The sequence below is a fragment of the Dichotomopilus funicola genome (genome assembly GCF_033296635.1).
Source record: "Dichotomopilus funicola strain CBS 141.50 unplaced genomic scaffold C8A04scaffold_6, whole genome shotgun sequence".
In the NCBI taxonomy this organism is placed as follows: Eukaryota; Fungi; Ascomycota; class Sordariomycetes; order Sordariales; family Chaetomiaceae; genus Dichotomopilus; species Dichotomopilus funicola.
This window is the reverse complement of record NW_026944027.1, coordinates 442222-459723: the sequence shown is the minus strand read 5'-3', so window position 1 is coordinate 459723 and position 17502 is coordinate 442222. Positions and strand designations below refer to the sequence as shown.

Below are 17502 nucleotides of genomic sequence, written 5' to 3'. Positions count from 1 at the left end.
CGGTTTTGCGACGACGCGCGCCAGACCTTAACCCCCGAACCGGTTGACACTGTTGGTAGAGAGAGGGGACCTCCTCAGAAACGCCAACATGAGGGTGACAGAACTCATCATCGACGTAGGCAGAGACTCTTTCCTTTTTCCCCCTCTCGTTTCCCCCCCTCATACTTGCCCTTATATCGCGAGCGCAGCTAACCCCCACATCAGGGCTTTAAGTCGTACGCGGTGCGCACCGTGATATCAGGATGGTAATGACAATCGTGTCGTGAGAAGGGCGGAGGACGCGGCTGACGACCATTAGGGACGAGAGCTTCAACTCGATTACCGGCCTCAACGGCAGTGGAAAGTCCAATATTTTGGATGCCATCTGCTTTGTCTTGGGTATCACCAACATGTCAACAGTCCGCGCGCAGAACTTGCAGGTAAGTATTTGATCCGACCCTAACCGCTGCGAGAACATTGGTGAACTCGGTCTCTAATGTGCCTCATTCTCTTCTATAGGATTTAATCTACAAGCGCGGCCAAGCAGGCGTCACCAAGGCTAGTGTTACCATCGTGTTCGATAACCGGGATAAGAAACGCTCGCCCATCGGGTTCGATGAATATGCGACCATCAGTGTTACGCGTCAAATTGTTCTTGGCGGAACGACAAAATATCTGATCAATGGCCACCGCGCACAACAACAAACAGTTCAAAATCTTTTCCAATCCGTCCAACTCAACATCAACAACCCGAACTTTTTGATCATGCAGGGGCGAATCACCAAGGTGCTCAACATGAAGGCCGTCGAGATTCTCGCCATGATCGAGGAGGCCGCTGGCACGAGAATGTTTGAGGATAGGAGGGACAAGGCGTTAAAGACGATGGGCAAGAAGGAGATGAAGCTCCAGGAAATTACGGAGCTCCTCCGCGATGAGATCGAACCCAAACTCGAAAAGCTACGGACCGAAAAGCGCGCATTCCTCGATTTCCAGCAAACGCAAAACGACCTCGAGCGGTTGACCCGAGTGGTGGTCGCTCACGACTACGTTCGGTGCCAGGAGAAGTTGAAGCAATCCGCTTCAGACCTTGAGGCGAAGAAAAAACGCGAGAAGGACCTGGAGGAGTCAGCAGCGCGACTCAAGAGCGAGATTGCAAACCTAGAGGAAGATGTGGAACGGGTCAAGGGGCAGCGGGACAAGGAGCTCCGCAAGGGGGGCAAAGCGCAGGCGCTCGAGGAGGCAGTTAAGAAGCATGCAAATGAGCTCGTTCGCCTTGCTACAGTGGCGGATCTCAAGCGTAACAGCATGGCCGAGGAACAGGAGAGGAGGTCAGGCTGCGAGAAGGCCGTTGGCGAGTTGGAGGCGACCCTGAAAGACAAGACGAAAGCATACGACAAGATCAAGGCCAAACATGACGCCGCGAAAGAGGCCGCGGAGAATCAGAGCCGGGAAGCGGAGTCAAAAGAAGAACTCTTACAAACCCTGCAAACCGGCGTCGCATCCAAGGAAGGACAAGAAAATGGATACCAAGGACAACTACAGGACGCCAGGAATCGAGTCACAGCAGCAGTCACGGAACAAGAGCAAGCAAAGATCAAGATCGCCCATCTCGAGAAGCGGATCAAGGAGGAAGAACCTCGTGCGATGCGGGCGAAGGACTCGAACGCCGCACTGCTCAAAGACCTCGAGGGACTCAAGCACCAGGCACAAAGGCTGGAACATGAGCTTGGGAAACTCGGGTTCCAACCAGGCACGGAGAAAGAAATGTACCAGCAGGAAAGCCAGCTCCAGCAAACCATCCGAAATCTCCGACAGGAGTCCGACACCCTCAAGCGCAAGGTGGCGAACATTGATTTCAACTACGCGGACCCCGTGCCCAACTTTGACCGCTCTAAAGTCAAGGGTCTTGTGGCGCAGCTCTTCTCCCTCGACCAGCAGTTCACGCAAGCCGCCACGGCGCTCGAAATCTGCGCTGGTGGGCGGTTATACAACGTTGTTGTTGATACCGAAGTCACCGGCACCCAGCTTTTGCAAGGTGGGAGGTTACGGAAGCGTGTCACCATCATTCCGCTCAACAAGATTTCCACCTTCAGGGCGTCAGCTCAGACGGTTGCTACGGCCCAGAGAATTGCGCCGGGGAAAGTTGACTTGGCGCTGTCTCTAGTGGGGTACGACGAGCAAGTCTCGGCAGCCATGGAGTATGTTTTCGGCAACACCCTCGTTTGCGCTGATGGCGAGACCGCGAAGAGGGTGACGTTTGATCCCAACGTTCGGATGCGGAGTATCACGCTGGAGGGCGATGCCTATGATCCATCGGGTACGCTTTCGGGTGGTAGTGCTCCGAATTCGAGCGGTGTGCTGGTCACTCTGCAAAAGCTCAACGAAATTACGAGGCAGCTGAGAGAGGCAGAGGCCTCGCTCGGCCAGCTGCAGTCCCAGATTGCGCGGGAGAAGTCCCGGCTCGACCAGGCCAAGAAGATCAAGCAGGAGCTCGACCTCAAAGCGCACGAGATCAAGCTTGCGGAGGAACAAATTGGTGGGAACTCGTCCTCGTCTATCCTTCAGGAGGTGCAAAAGATGAAGGAAACGATTGCCGAGCTCAAGGAATCCGGCACGGAAGCCAAAAAGCGGCAAGCCGAGGCCAGCGCGGATGTCAAAAGAATTGAGAAGGACATGAAGGATTTCGACAACAACAAGGACGCCAAACTGGTCGAGCTCCAGGCCTCGGTGGACAAGCTCCGTGTTGCTGTCGAAAAGATGACGGCGTCCAACAAGACGCTGCAAAAAGAACTCCAAAATGCACAGCTCGATTCGGAGCAGGTGTCGGGTGATCTCGCAGCTGCGCGTGAGCAACTTCAAGAAATTGACCTTGCCCTAAAGGCGCACCAGGAAGAAGGGGAAGAGCTTCTCAAGCAACAGCAGAACCTCAAGGAAACACACGACACCGCGCAGGCGCAACTAGAGGAGGAACGCACCAAGCTGCATGTGTTTGACGACGAGCTCCGCGCACTTGAGCAAGCCATGCGCTCCAAGAACTCTCGACTGACGGAGGAAGGACTGGAGAAACAAAAGCTGGCCCACCAAGTCGAAAAATTCCACAAGGAACAGCAGGCCGCGGCGCAGAGCGTGTCGCGCATGGAGGAGGAACACGAATGGATTGCGGAAGCACGCGACCAGTTCGGACGCACAGGGACCCCCTACGACTTCAAGGGCCAGAACATCGCCGAATGCAAGGCGACGCACAAGAATCTGCTAGAGCGCAGCCAAGGTCTGCGTAAGAAAATCAACCCCAAGGTCATGAACATGATCGACAGCGTGGAGAAGAAGGAGGTGTCGCTCAAGCACATGATGCGCACCGTCATCCGCGACAAGCGCAAGATCGAGGAGACCATCATCAGCCTCGACGATTACAAGAAAAAGGCACTGCAGGAGACGTGGGAAAAGGTCAATGGCGACTTTGGGCAGATCTTTTCCGAGCTGCTGCCTGGGAGCTTTGCCAAGTTGGACCCGCCCGAGGGCAAGACAATCTCGGACGGGTTGGAGGTCAAGGTGTCTCTGGGCAAGGTCTGGAAGCAGTCTCTGACCGAGTTGTCCGGTGGTCAACGGTTTGTCCCCCCTTTCTACTAGTACCGCACGCATATCCCACCCATGAACCACAGAAACCCTGTTCTAACTCTTCTCTTCACAGCTCCCTCATTGCCCTTTCCTTGATCATGGCGCTGCTCCAGTTCAAGCCCGCGCCCATGTACATCCTGGATGAGGTCGACGCCGCGTTGGATTTGTCGCACACGCAAAACATCGGTCGCCTGATCAAGACCCGCTTCCGTGGCTCACAGTTTATCGTCGTCTCGCTCAAGGATGGCATGTTCCAGAATGCGAACCGTATCTTCCGCACCCGCTTTAGCGAGGGTACGAGTATGGTCCAGGCGTTGACACCGGCGGATTTGAGGTGATTTTGTACTGTTTCTACGCGCCCTCGCTTCTTTTTGTTTTCGTTGGTTTTCCGTTTCACGTTTTGGTCTTGTTGTGGGAAGAGGGTGGCTGGAAAGGGGATGGATGAATGAATGCTCGGTTGGATGTTTGGAGTTGGGGAGGGGGCGGGGGGGTACGGGCATCTATCTATATATCTGTCTCGTTTAGCACGGCTATTGCTTGCTTTGTTTGTCGTCGACGGATACGTCATGAAGAATGAAATGATGGAATCACACACAATGTATAACTAACACACACATGACGTTTAGTATGAGGTGGATTATCGGTCAAATTCCCGCCGACCGCCCACCATTATATTATTGGTTATTTACCTCGTCTTTGTTTGTATCACGCATCAGAGTACAGTGTTGTACATACAGCCTTTGACCCCCGGTTTGTACTTGCTAACCCCAGCCAAGCCCACCGTGTCACGAAGACTATTGCAATATGTACACATGATGTCCTCGCTCGAGCACTTCAACGGACATCCCAACCTCCACCCAACTCTTACGCCCTTCCGGTAGGCCGGGGTTAGTAAACAAGGGCGTCACTTGCATGCCCAAGCACCCCATGCGTTTAGCGCCTTCGTCAACCTCTCGAAACTTTCTCAGGGCCTTATCTGGCTGCACAGGGTGCCGATAACCGCTGTCCTGGTCCACATTGGGCATTTTGCAGCTAGGGAAGGACGGGTTAGCGGTGCTTTCAAATTTAGTGTACAGGGGACGGCGGCTTACCGAACGGTCCGACAGGACACGTGGAATGTAGAAGTGTCAAGTTTCTCGCCATTGCTACCGTTGCTGTCCTTGCGATTGCCGGGCTCGGGGGTGAATCGGATTTTCTTCCAGGTCTCCTCGTCATAGGGGCTGCTATCGTCGTTGTTGTCCACTGGGAGATTGGTGATCTGCGTTAGTGATTTTCCTCGGCGGACCGAGCAATAGGTGGGAAAGTTCAACGGTTTGGCGCCGTCGCGGCGGGGGATCGACATGCCGAGTGCAACGGCGTCGCGGGAGGCATCGTTTCAAAAACCCATCCCCCGCGCAAAAAAAGAAAAAGGTTAAGAATAGAAAAGGGTAAAGCCCAAGACAACGGCAGTTGATATGGAATGATAGTGTAGAAACCAACTCACCGATAATGTTAGCCCGAAACCTCCTAGGGTCCAGCTCTTGGAGGTCTTTGTCCTTGTCGATCTTGGCATCAAAGTCATGGACGCTCTTGAGATTCAGGAGGTGCAGGGGATACTGCGCACCAAATCATGACAATTAGCTCGTCCGTCAGAAAAAAATACCGCCGGAGCTAACGCAAGAAACTGGGCCATCCCCCAAATTCGAAACAGAAAAACAGACAAGGAACTGAGAAAAGAGAAAGGGGGGGGGGAAATAGGCTTACTCACCGCATCCTGAAACCCAGCTACAGGTTGGTATCCGGCCTCGGCCGGCGTCGGCGCGCATCGGCGGACTTCGCGCAATCGGGCCGGGTCAACACGGAAAAGGCCGAGCCGGTTGCTCACCCCCAAGTACAAGCGCAGCTCCCGAGGTAGCTCCGCCTCCATGTTCAGCGCGCTGACCGTGTCGCGCCAAATAGTCACTTTCTCATGAGTGTACCCGCGGGGTTGACTCTCCTCGACCTCTACGTCCTCCCCTTCCTCAGCGTCACTCTCCTGACCGGACCCCGGAGGCACCGGTGAGGGCGACCGAGATGATGATGATCCTACAGGAAACGCCACGGGGAGCACGAATTCCTTCTCCGACTGTGCCCGCCATCCGCGGGCCAGCTTAGCAGCTGCCGATTCTAGAACGCCACGCAGCCCACGTTCCTTCCAGGGAAACCGCACCAACAAAAACGCCTCAGACGCGGCCTTGTCGCTGTCCGCTTCCCCCTTGGGCACAAAAAGGTCGACCTGCACTGTTGCCAAGAGCGGGAACTGGCGCTGGGTGATGAAGTGCCAGGTGTGGTCGACAGGACCGCTGCCGTCGGCGGATGGTGAGCTCGGGGCAGGGAAGGGGCTCCGGAGCTGGGCGAACATGTAGAGGCGGTCGAACTCGAGCCCCGTGGGGAGCACGCGGCTCTGGCGGAGTTCGATGCCGCGGCAGGACTTGATCGGGTAGATCCAGAGGCTGCGAATACGGCCGCCATCGGTTGATGTTCTTGGTGATTTTTCTACTCCGTCCTTTGCGTTGTTCCTAGCCGTACCCTCGGCCGTTACCGGGACGGATCGGCCCGCATTGTGCTTTTGGGTCGACTTCCGTAAGCCAGATTCCGATGGATGCTGGATTCCCACCTGGACGTGTGTTTCGAGAAGTGCGTCCCTCTTGGAAGGAGGGAAAGGAGGGAAATAAATTAGAATTGGTAAGAAAAAGGCGAAAACAGTGATGAGGAAGATGAAGGCGGTTGGTGGATTCGATGCCCAGGCCCGCTGAGCTTGGCCTCCGTCCTCCATCTTTGTGGGATCCTTTTTTGTTTCTTTCAATTCTCGGTCGCCGTCGAGAAAGTTGTCGGTCGCTTTGCAAATAAGTTGTTACCGGTAAAAGGCGCAGCGGGGCCGCTAGAAATGGAGGTTTTGACGGGGAACAAAAAAAAGCAGTAGGTGGTGAAGTGACTGGTGATGGGAGTGTTTCAAGTTTTGGGTACGGTCTTTACACGGAGTTAGAGAAATATGTGCACAAAAAGTCAGGTAAGTTACGTGAAATTACAGAAATGTGAGACGCATGACCTCAGAGCTGCTGATGGGCGAACTCCGAAAGCCGAAACTAAAATATAACGTAAGTTAAGGAACGAGATGAAAGTGTAGAGCATATTCTTGGTAAAAACTAGGTTCTCCAGAATGTAGAAACCGTTACAACATTGACTCGAGCATTATATATGAAGAACCCCAGTTGAGAGAGAGTATCATTCATTCATTCATCCACTCGAATTTCCCAAGCAATGTTGTCAATAATCCTGAACAACTTTTTGAAGCACAGACAGGGCAAGTTGAAAGACTTCCCGGGTACCTTAGCGGCGGCAGCCAACTTGGGGAAAGAAATTATACAACGATCGTGTCCGTTAACCATTTTATCTCTCCTGAGGCGCAGGCTTGTTATACCCTTCATGAGTTGAGTTATTACTCTCAGCCATTTAAGGTGAGTGTCACAATTACCTAAGTTGATGTTACTTGTCACGCTTGCCAACCAGAGGTCCAAACCTCCAACAAACTTCAGTCTGTGTCATTGGTTGAATCCCTACCCAACCAGCGCCACTGTTTGTGCCATTATTTTGTCTTTTTTGAGCAGCACCCCCTCCTATTCGGAAGTCTAGCCGCCTGCAAGATGCTGCAGGCGAATGCATCAACAATACCACCCTAGCAGCTGCATCATTCGAACAAAAAGTTCCCACAACACACCCCTCCGCAGGTCTGTCAACAATCCCCCATCCCGACCTTGACAATCCGTATTTACCTTAGTTGCTGCACACACAACATGCATCTCGTGTGAAGCGCCGGCCCAAACCACAGGACGCCTCCGAGCTCGGTACTTGGCAGCGGCAAGTGAACTTGGGGCTAATATATCGAACATCTCCAAATGGACATTGTTTCGTTCTCATGAGACGATGGACTCACTAACGTCGTGATGTCGAAGCCACATCGAGCAAAAACAAACGAGAGCCATCCCACTAACTCACATCAGCGCCGATGCCTTCCTCAAACAAACATCGGGCGCAGGTGTGTCCTGTACTGGGGGGGGGAATTCCGACGGATGAGGCGTTAGTCGGTCCGGCAATTTGGCGCAGGGCTTCACCCATTGGTCTTTAGCCCCGCCCACCCGATTTGTTGCCGCCCGCGATCTACCGCTGGGAAATGGGTTTGGTTGGGGTTTTTCTTGACCGGAAGTTGCCAACCTGGTCGAGCATCTTCAAACCCAAGGTACTTCGTCCCACGGCCGGGATCTCGTGCCGAAGTTGCGGACGGACCTGTCAATCAGCTCTCAGGCGGGAACTAACCTTTGACAAGCCGACGCACGGACGAGATAACTTGTATGTGATGTGTTGTTTCACCCCCAGTGTTCCCTAGTGTACTGTAGAAATTGTTCTGGTGGCGTTCTTTGCACGAAAAGTGCGTGACACAGGTAGCATATGCGCTCCGCTTGTCTATGCAGTTGTACCTATCGGTGTGACACAGGCAACTAGGAGCATCAGCTGCAACCGCATTTCCAATGAAGGGGCGGAACGTCTGCGAGGGCAACATGCGGGATCTCTCCTGGTTCTGATACAACGCAGCTCTGGGATTAGTTGGAATGAACGGCGACCATCCCACGAATGAGAGACAAAACCTAACGTTAGAAGGCTTGCATCCCTGGACTTCCAATACCTCTTGTTCAGGAATGATAATATGTAATTAAGATGACTCAACATAACACGGTGGCCGCTTGACAGCTTAAGTCCGACTTGGGTTCGAGGAACAAGCTAGTCGGCCCGTAGGAGGTTCCATGATGCCTAGTCTATTAGCAACGGCTGTACAAAGATTAGTTGATGCTCCCGTCCCGGTGAGTGGTTATGGAGAGAAGGCTGGATGGGAGGATAATGTAGCTTATCAAAAGCCATCGCGGCTCAGTCTTCCGCAACTATGCCATCTGCGGACGACCGCAGACTCTAGGACCATAAAACTCTTTGTACCACTGTGTTTTGCGCCTGGCGTTAAACGTAAGACCTAGGGGACACATGTTCTTGCTTGGTCTCAATGAGGGACCCGATAATTTTGTTCGCGGCTTAGGGTACTCCCTGCTAGGAATCATCCTACAAGTAAAACCTCTCGGGCAGTGGGAGTAGATGACGCCGGATACCGTTTTAGACTCCTGCTCTCTGATGGACGGCCCAAGTTTGCGAGATAGAAGCACAGAGAACGGGTCACTGACAAAGTGATTAGCCATAAACCTAGTCGCTTCCTCGCTCGCACAGCTCCCGGTGGCCGGAATAATGTCCTTGCAAAGGATACCTGACGCCGCTTCAACAGAAATGGCGCCAGTTAAGTGGCCCCTGGCCGGGCCGCAGAGGCACAGGGACTCCACCTCGCCGGTGAAGAGGTGAACCGCGGTCGGTGGGGTTGATCGTGAGCGTGGCACGAGGCACGGCCGGGAGCCCTGGCAAATTCAACAACGCCTCCTGTTCATACATAGTAGACCGCAACTCTGGCATGGTGTTGAGGCGCATGACATTGGTGCATCAGAGCGGAAGCTCATTTTGGTTGATTTGAGCGGTGGTTTGCCGATTTTTGCAAAAACACCAGATCATCCCCGAGGAGATGGGAATTACGGCATTGCTTCGAGCAAGGGCTCCCAATGCAAGAAGAGCCATTCCGTCTCGCCGGGATGCAGGGCTTAATCCCCCGTGGCCAGATTGGGCAAGGACACGCAAAAACTCTCAGCGTCCTTCCACCAAACCCGCAACCTCCCCCACAGACGACGACGCCACCAAAAAAGGCGGCGCATCTGAGACGCATCCGGCCCCAGTAAAAATGGAGAGTCGGGCGGTAAAAGAAGGATTCCTGAGGATTTGCAAAATGGACGGCAACTCTCAAAGTTGCAGGTGGAAGATTCCGGATTATGATTACCGCGGTGCTGGCAAGATTGGCGAAGGAGGGAAAGGGCTTCAACAAAGTTTGGCATGTGCCAGCAGTGATTTCCGTCCGGCCACTCGAGGTCGAGAAAACAAAGTCGTGCATTCCGTATTTGTGCTCATAACGCCGTTGATTTATAGGCAGGGGCGAGGGACCCCCTTCCAGCGGTATGGGTCGGGCTTGCACTGCGTTTCCACAATCGACTCTTTCCTCCTTGATTCCTTCGATTCACTTTGGCAGGTGCTCTTTGCTGATGGGGGGAAGGCACGCAGAGCCGGATCAGGGCTGGCAGAGTTGCTCATTCTTGCAACACCCCCGAATCCGAATCCGACAGAACACAACTCCTTGACTTCATTGCTCCCCTTTTTTCATGCGCCAATGCAATAATCGACTTCACCACGATGACCCACCCCATCGCCCGAGATGAATGTAGCATTCCCGCGCGCCGGGAATTGCAGATGCAAGATTTCGAGACGAGAAGTTTCGCCCGGCCAGCCGGGACAGTTAAAATCATAACTATGCTTTGCAAACTGCCCAGCCACCCCCCTTTCTATTTATTATTTAGTACGGAAAGCGGACCTCTCGGTCACGATCATGCAAACAAGGAACGCAGATTGTGGAGGTTCGAGGTGGCATTCCCCACGCATCGTTTTATGAATGCCAGCAACACGCCGAGTTAGTTACTAGAAACAGTCGTCGAGCATCCAGCCTCTCCGTCCGCGTCCGTGCGCCGCCTTCCGCGAACGTCGCCCATAACCAGCCGCTACCTTGCAGGGTGGCATTGGGAGGGAGCTCTGGTTTCCCGATGAGCCCAGCGACTCAGCGGCGAGCGCCACCTGGAGACGGCTCGCTCCTACGGATGCCACTGGAACCCATCTGCCGATGACGAGGGCTCCCTCCGGCCGGCGGTGTGCTCCGCCTAAAAGTTAACTCTTCCTTTTGACGGACCGGCTTGGGTGGTGTGTCTTCCGTGAACGGCCGCCACGTCCTGATCTGTCGCGCAGCCCTGGATCGGATTGTCTCCACCGTTGCTGCCGCGGGCAAGCCTCCATCCAATTCTGCAGACAGACAAACCCTGGTCTTCTTGGGAGTGCAGGCCCGACGGTCGCGGGCCTTGACCGGGGTTGGCTGCTTACGGGTTGGCGCGGCTTTCTGGCTGCATGGGCGTCGTATCGTCCCAAACCTTGGTGGACATGGCAGCGCTTGCCTGCACGGCCGGACGTCGACAATCCTGGACTGGACTGCAATCTCTATTCTGTCCTGCCGTTGCTCCTCGTTCTGGAAAGGATACGACGTCAATGACATCTTGGCTCCGCGGCCTCTCTGCTCAAGGCCGCATGCGCGGCAAGCACATGGTTCCCACGCTGGCCCATCGGAGCCGTTGTCTCAGTTCAGCATCGGGCCCCACCGGAATGGTGCTGTGGTGGGGAAGAACGTTAGCAGGGGTTCTTCTCAAGACCCAGCCGTTGACCCAGCAGCACAATGCCAGGAACAGGCGACCACCCCATGCCAGGTACCAACGGTTGTTGTGCCGCAAAGCTCCACGGGCCAGGTTGCACTACAACACATCAGACGAACCTTCGAGGCAAGGCCCACGAACCTTTACCGCCGGCCGCCGACGATCAAACGATGAAGACAACTCACATCCTCCCACAGATATGCCGGCCCGTCCTTGGCCTCAGTATAGGCAATATTCGTGCAGACCAAGCTCTTCCCTCATTCTCGGCGGTTTTTCCCTTTGATGAACTTGGGTCTGGGCTCCCGCCTACACTACACCACATAGTCAATTTCCCCAGCGCCTTGACGATCTGTGGCATCGTTCGATCCCCCCACCCCACGATTCCTTTCACCTCTCCGGCAGTCCGGTGGTGAGATTGCTATCCTTGCCCCGCGGATAGTACTCGCTGTGCAGCTTGCCATCTTGCAAACACTTCTCCCCTCTTCTCACAAACCGCATTTTGAGGAGCTCATGTTGTCGGACCGTACATAGTACAGACTCGGTGATAACGATAAGTTGGTCCCCGTGACTAGCCGACTCTTGAAATCTCAACCCATGCCTGGACGTAAGGCTCAAACAAAAGGGGAAAAAAGAAAGAAATTGCCCCGGTTCTATGGCCGACCAAAATGTGGGTTGCCGTGATGGGGAGGAAGGTTGGAAGCCAAACGGCGTTGCTTCTTTGTTTAGTTAACGCATGTGGGTTCGCCGTTTCAATCTTGAAGTCCTTCAAACTTCGCGGACCAGAGAGCTCGAGTACACTTCCATGTAGTGTATGTAATAGGTCCTCCTCTCCAGTTGGTCGTGCCGAGCCGCCCCATTTTCGAGCCACACCAGACACCAGAGAACAACCTTGAACTAGGGTCTCAATTCCCTCCGACTGAACCCCCTTCCTTCACTTTCTCTTCCCGCCCACACCCCTGGCCCCGCTCGTCTTTGAGCCCGGCCTTGGATCAAGCTAACCAAGACGACACACCCCGGTGTCCCTTCCGGCATCTCCTGTCCGATCGACTAATAAGATCGAATTGGGCGAGTCGATACACAAGTCCTTACTAGTGTAGTTCTCCCACACTCCATCTTTAACCTTCGGGCTTGGACAGCGGGCGTCGGTTTAATATTTTCCTTCCTTCTCTGGGGCCATTTCTTGCGGCCGGCCCCCTGCCGCATGAGCTCGCGGGGACCTACTTACATGGTAGTTACATTCAAGTCCTGGTGGCCGCAGTTCATCAACGCGGACGCACGCTCATCTATCTCTCCATCCGCCCACCCACAACAACCGCGCGCTGCGCTGCAGAGTCACCTTGACGCCGTCCCACACCACACGCTGTGACTGGTGCCTCTTTAGCTGAACGCTTTCGATTCCGTGCAGAACAGCTCATATTCCAACAACTCACCAGACCCCTCGCCCAACCTGATCCAACCGTTACTGAACGAGCTCCCTTTTTGGTCCCAGTTCGCCGAAGACCGAAATACCTTGCTCCGACAACTTGCTTCTTCCTTTCCAGGGGACAGTAACATCCCGCGGCAGGGTGGATGAATCGTCTTGGCGGCCTGAAGTTCTTGCCCGCCGCCATTCGCCACCCTTGTCCTGGTCTGAGGGGCTCCCTGGGCCCGAACCGCCGGACGCTCGACCGACCCAGAACCGTTGGGTCACCGGCGGGTCCCTCCGCCAGCGTTGCCGCCCCTTGAGGGGTGGGTTATAACTAAGTTGGGGTAGGGTAAGGTTAACTCGACCCGTCTCCATCGAATCATCGGTCCATCGATCGTTCAGTCACGGTGGTATCCCGTCCGCAGCTCCGCGCGCCTGTCCAAGACTTCGTCGACGGCAGCTTTCCACCGTATCACAGCTTGTTCTCTATGACACCAGTCACTCGTCCTGCCATCTGAGCTCAGCCGCCCCCGATTCCTACAGGTGCTCACAAGATTAGCGGGAGCCATCCAACGACCCACCCTCCGGCGTCCTCCACAGAGTCCTAGACGAGCTCTCCGCCCTCTAAGAACGAGAGGAGATTGCCACTTGGACGCTGGAGCTTCCCTGAGATTCTCTTTCCTACAGCTGCCCGCGGAGACTCAACCAAACAACGCAGTGTTCAGGCCGCCCACCTCTGAGCACTACACTCACCCTCCCTAACAGAGATTCCCCACCACCGCCACCTCCCACTGGCCCGAGTCTCATCGTCTTGCCGCCTCACACCCACGGACGACTCTCTCTCTGTGGTCTTTTCATACCGCATTGCCGTGTAATATTGACAGGGGGGTTCCTTATGATGGTGTTTGCCTGCCATCGTGCATTCCGTCACTGAACGAGCACATCCAGCAAGGATCCCTTCTTCTTAACCTTGTTAGGAGATCCATAGCCGTTATTTTCTTCTTTCAACTCCGCACCCAGATTCACTTGACTCCAAGAGGACCGAGGAGAGCCGCCGCGTCGGGATTCTCGGCCGAGGACTGCGTCGACCTCGGATTACTGGCACACAAGGGCCACTCGGCCAGTCCGTCCTTGCTTATCCTCTACCCGCAGCACGACTCCTGAAGCGCATAACTGCACGACAATCGCTCGATAAACGGTCCGGTCGAACCTCACCACCGGTTGCATGCTCACAGCTCGATGTCCCGATTATTATGCCTCAGTTGACATCACGGATGCAAGTGTGCCGCCCCGAATGATCGCAATGAGCGACTATTATCACCACTTTCTCTCCTCGATGGTGGGGGCTGGAGAACAACCCAGCCCAAACCAGCTCGATGGCGTTGGCCATCTGTCTCAGCCCCAGATTATGCCGATAGGCAGCTCCCCAGCACCCACTTCGTATCAGAGTCTGGGGTACTACACCGGATTTCCGGAGCCCATCATGTTCAACGCACCCAAGGCGCAACGAAGCAGGAGAAAGTCGGCACCGGGTCTAGATCACATCAAGCATCGCCGCACGAGATCTGGTTGTTACACTTGCCGGAGCCGGCGTGTCAAGGTTTGAGCCCCCTTCCTAACACTCAACCTCATATCGCTGTCATTGCAAGCTTTGGCTGGCCACATGCCCGCGTATCTGACTGACTGACTGTTTTTTGTCTTGTTTCTTGATAGTGCGACGAGACCCATCCTATCTGCGAGAGTATGTTTCCAGTGTCGGCATCCGGGACTCTTACGGATGGACCCGTCTTTGCTGACATGTAACAGGATGTAGGAAAGGGAAAAGAGAATGCATCTATCCAGAACCACCACCTGCAAAAGGGTCGAAAGACTCGGCTGGGCCCAGCCAGCAGGCGAGCCCGACTTCATCTCGGGGAGAGGACGATGACGAAGTAGACCAAGAGATGAAACTCGATCCGATTCTAGACGAAGACGAAGACGAGCCCGAAAGCGCCACCTCGCAGATGTCGTTGCCGAATTTCCCATTGCGAAGGTCGAGCACTACGTCGTCCTTCGGTCGACAAAGGATGGCTGCCGGGCGCCGTCAGGGATCGGAGACCCCGTCCTGCGATGGGACAAAGAGCTCATCCCCGTCCTTGTCGACCGGAGTCACCAGCGCCCACACGCCCGCCGGGTTTCAGTTCTCCGACGGATCAACAACGGTGGCAACAACCCCCCGCCCTGACTGGACGTTTCTTCCACACGAGCTGCAGTTTTACCTTAACTACTTCCACGACAACATCACACACTATCACTACTGCGCGGTGGAGGACGCAGATGACTTCTTCCAAAAGATCTTACCGGGACTGGCAATCCAGAACGAGGCGTTACTGTATGCAGTGGTGGGCTTCTCTGCCTACCATCACGCCCTCAGGAATCCAACGGGGAGAGTCCATGAATTTCTTCAGTATTACAGCCGCAGCGTTACGCTACTTTTGGAGTGCCTGAAGAAGGAGAAGCACACAATAACCACGCTGTTGACGATCCTACAGCTTGCGACGATCGAGGTACGTGGCTCATTTGTTGTTGTTTGCTGAATATGCTATTGTATCATAGCCGATGGCCGTATATTAACAAGCGAAAGGAATACTTGGGCGACTGGGTCAACTTGATGGGCCACCAAAAGGCAGCTTTTGAAGTCCTCAACCAGCTGTTCACGCCACAGACCATCATGCAAACACCTGCCGGCCGCGTTGCTTTGATGTGGTACACCCGGTTCGACGTCTTTGTGGGTATCATGGGCAGCTTCAAGACTTCGCTATCGCGGGATTGGTACACGGCATCAGTGGAGTACTACGAGTCACGGGCAGCAATGGAACCGAGCAACCTGTCGTGGAAAATCGAGGCTTGTTCAGCACGGGTACGACTAGGGTCACAAGAGATGTCCGATCTGTTCGCCCGGGGCGCGAAGAAGGAGCTCACGGATGAAGAATACACAGTGGAGCACCGCAAGATGACCACGTCTTGGGACGATTGGCACAAATCGTGGGATCCAGCACTCACCGATCCCGCATTCTACGTCAACGAGTTCCCTGGCCACCCGACACCCAGCCCCGACGACATTGTCAACCCGTACGCGCCGGGCATCTTATTTCGACCGCCACTATTCGCCTCGACAATTTTGACGTGCGAGTACCACTCGATCTCCCTTATGCACGTCAGCCAGAGTGCTGCGAGGTTGACGGACGAGGACCGGGCGCGGCTGATGAAACACGCATACGCGATATGCCAGATCTGTGAGACGGTGGAACTGTGGCCACAGAGTCCGCCGGGGAGTTTGGTGGTTCTGCAGTCATGCCTGGCGATTGCAGCGCTGTACATGAGACGGGATCCGAAGCATCATATGTGGATTAGGCGGAAGTTTGCGTACCTTGAATCGATGGGGTGAGTTGGGTCTTTCCTTTTCTTTTCATTTCCCCACGGCGGTACCGGAGTGGTTGAAGAACAGGGACAATACGGTTTGGACAAGTGTTCCTACCTCTCAGCCGTTCATCTCAGGGGATCTGAGGGGCAAATACATCAAGTTCAAACGAATGGGGTTGAACCAGACTGACTAGGGGGCGGATAGGTACATATCCCCCATCACGATGCGCACTCGCATGGCCGAACTCTTTAAAGATGACAGCTGCCTTCGGTGGTGGCTTCCTAACGACGAAGGGTTCAGCCTGCTGCTACAAAACATCCGGGCTATTGCGGACGAACGCAACGCCACGGCTCTAGCTACCCAGCGAGAGAGCTTGCAACAGATCCGCCACGTGTTTTCGAGGATGCAGATTGAGGCAGAAGAGGATGGACGCAAAGATGGGGCGAACACAGGGGTATAATGGGGGGCGACCGAGTGGCATTGTCGCGACCAAATCAGCCAACATTAGTGAATGGAAGTAGGAACCAGTCCACGCTCAGCCGTTACAACTCAGTTTGGAAGGAGGAAAAAGAACATTTGGCAGAGGCGAAGGGGTGCAACGGTAGCGCAGGCGCTAGGAACAGCGACAACAAGCGCAGAGAGGGTGGTGGTGGTGATAGTAACAACCTCGACCATCCAATTACACAGTAAGACCTTCCAGGACATTCACCGGGCCTGGGATTCGCAGACGACGCGAAGCGCGGAGGTCAATCGCGCGGTATCTTGATCAACAGCCGCCAAACCACAGAGGAAACGAGACCTGTCGTTGGGAAGTCTCGGCAGCTCATCATGCGGCTCCTACTTGTGGAGGGGACCACTCACCCCCCCTGAACAAATTTCTTTTCGACCCGATAGTGTGGCCCTGCGACGTCAAGCCCTTGATGCGAATGCAGGGGCTGGCGCTTGGATCACCCATCAAGCTGTTTTCGATGATCTGAAACACATCTTTGAGCCGGGGTCCCAGAGGACGGGGATGTCTTGGGAACATCGCGTCAAACTCCACACAACAACGACAAGACAAGTTCGAGCTTACTCTGTGCATGGATCATCAATGAAAGCGGCTTACACTACACTAGCGTAGTCCGCGGAATTCTTCCGTCGGCTACCATTCCCTGGCCTGTCGAGAGGGTCTGGACATGCACAACACAAGAAGCCCGCCAGCCCGCCAGCGAGTCTCTCTCTCTCTCTGTCCCCTGCACAAGTCGACGACGCTATATCCCCAACGGAAGTGCGGCTGGTCGAGCGCCGTCTTTGTCAGCCTTGGCGTCGTCCAGTGTGGTTTTGACGACTCTACATAATTCATTAACGAGGCTGGATGCCGTGATATTTCGGGCGCACAAGCCCACATCAACTTTGCAGCATACCAGGAATCGGGGGCAGGGGACCGGAAACTCGGCTGGGAAAGCCGGCTCGGTCTGATGGATGTTCGGCATGGCCCGTCTCTCTCCTTCCGGAGCCTTGTTGCTGTCCTCCCCCTCAGCCCATCTACTATGCGGTTATTCGCGCAAGGCTCCTCCTCGCTCAGGTCTTGGCCAACCGATGGGGATCGGCCTTCCTAGATCCGGTCTTGTGTCGTTGTATCCCCAACAGCCCTCACATAATTACAGCCGGAACGACGTTTCCGTCGGGTTGAAAGAGAACACGCGACAATCCGAATA

The 17502-nt window shown here is 54.7% G+C and overlaps 3 protein-coding genes across 3 annotated transcripts; 2 read left to right on the top strand and 1 right to left on the bottom strand.

Annotated features, from left to right (window-relative positions):
* Nucleotides 1-88: 88 nt before the first annotated feature.
* On the top strand, nucleotides 89-3932 carry C8A04DRAFT_34700 (condensin complex component SMC2-like protein; the record flags this gene model as incomplete). Its single annotated transcript, XM_062782921.1, has 5 exons — nucleotides 89-115; nucleotides 205-245; nucleotides 299-419; nucleotides 499-3584; nucleotides 3668-3932. The coding sequence occupies 5 exons, from the start codon at nucleotides 89-91 to the stop codon at nucleotides 3930-3932; spliced, it is 3540 nt and encodes a 1179-aa protein (XP_062640184.1).
* A 456-nt stretch (nucleotides 3933-4388) lies between these two features.
* On the bottom strand, nucleotides 4389-6388 carry C8A04DRAFT_9499 (uncharacterized protein; the record flags this gene model as incomplete). Its single annotated transcript, XM_062785506.1, has 6 exons — nucleotides 4389-4626; nucleotides 4686-4836; nucleotides 5078-5189; nucleotides 5342-5584; nucleotides 5663-6178; nucleotides 6236-6388. The coding sequence occupies 6 exons, from the start codon at nucleotides 6386-6388 to the stop codon at nucleotides 4389-4391; spliced, it is 1413 nt and encodes a 470-aa protein (XP_062640183.1).
* A 7317-nt stretch (nucleotides 6389-13705) lies between these two features.
* On the top strand, nucleotides 13706-16265 carry C8A04DRAFT_9529 (uncharacterized protein; the record flags this gene model as incomplete). Its single annotated transcript, XM_062785520.1, has 5 exons — nucleotides 13706-14002; nucleotides 14116-14143; nucleotides 14209-14948; nucleotides 15026-15825; nucleotides 16010-16265. 5 exons carry the CDS (start codon nucleotides 13706-13708, stop codon nucleotides 16263-16265), a joined length of 2121 nt encoding a protein of 706 aa, XP_062640182.1.
* Between the last annotated feature and the right edge of the window lie 1237 nt (nucleotides 16266-17502).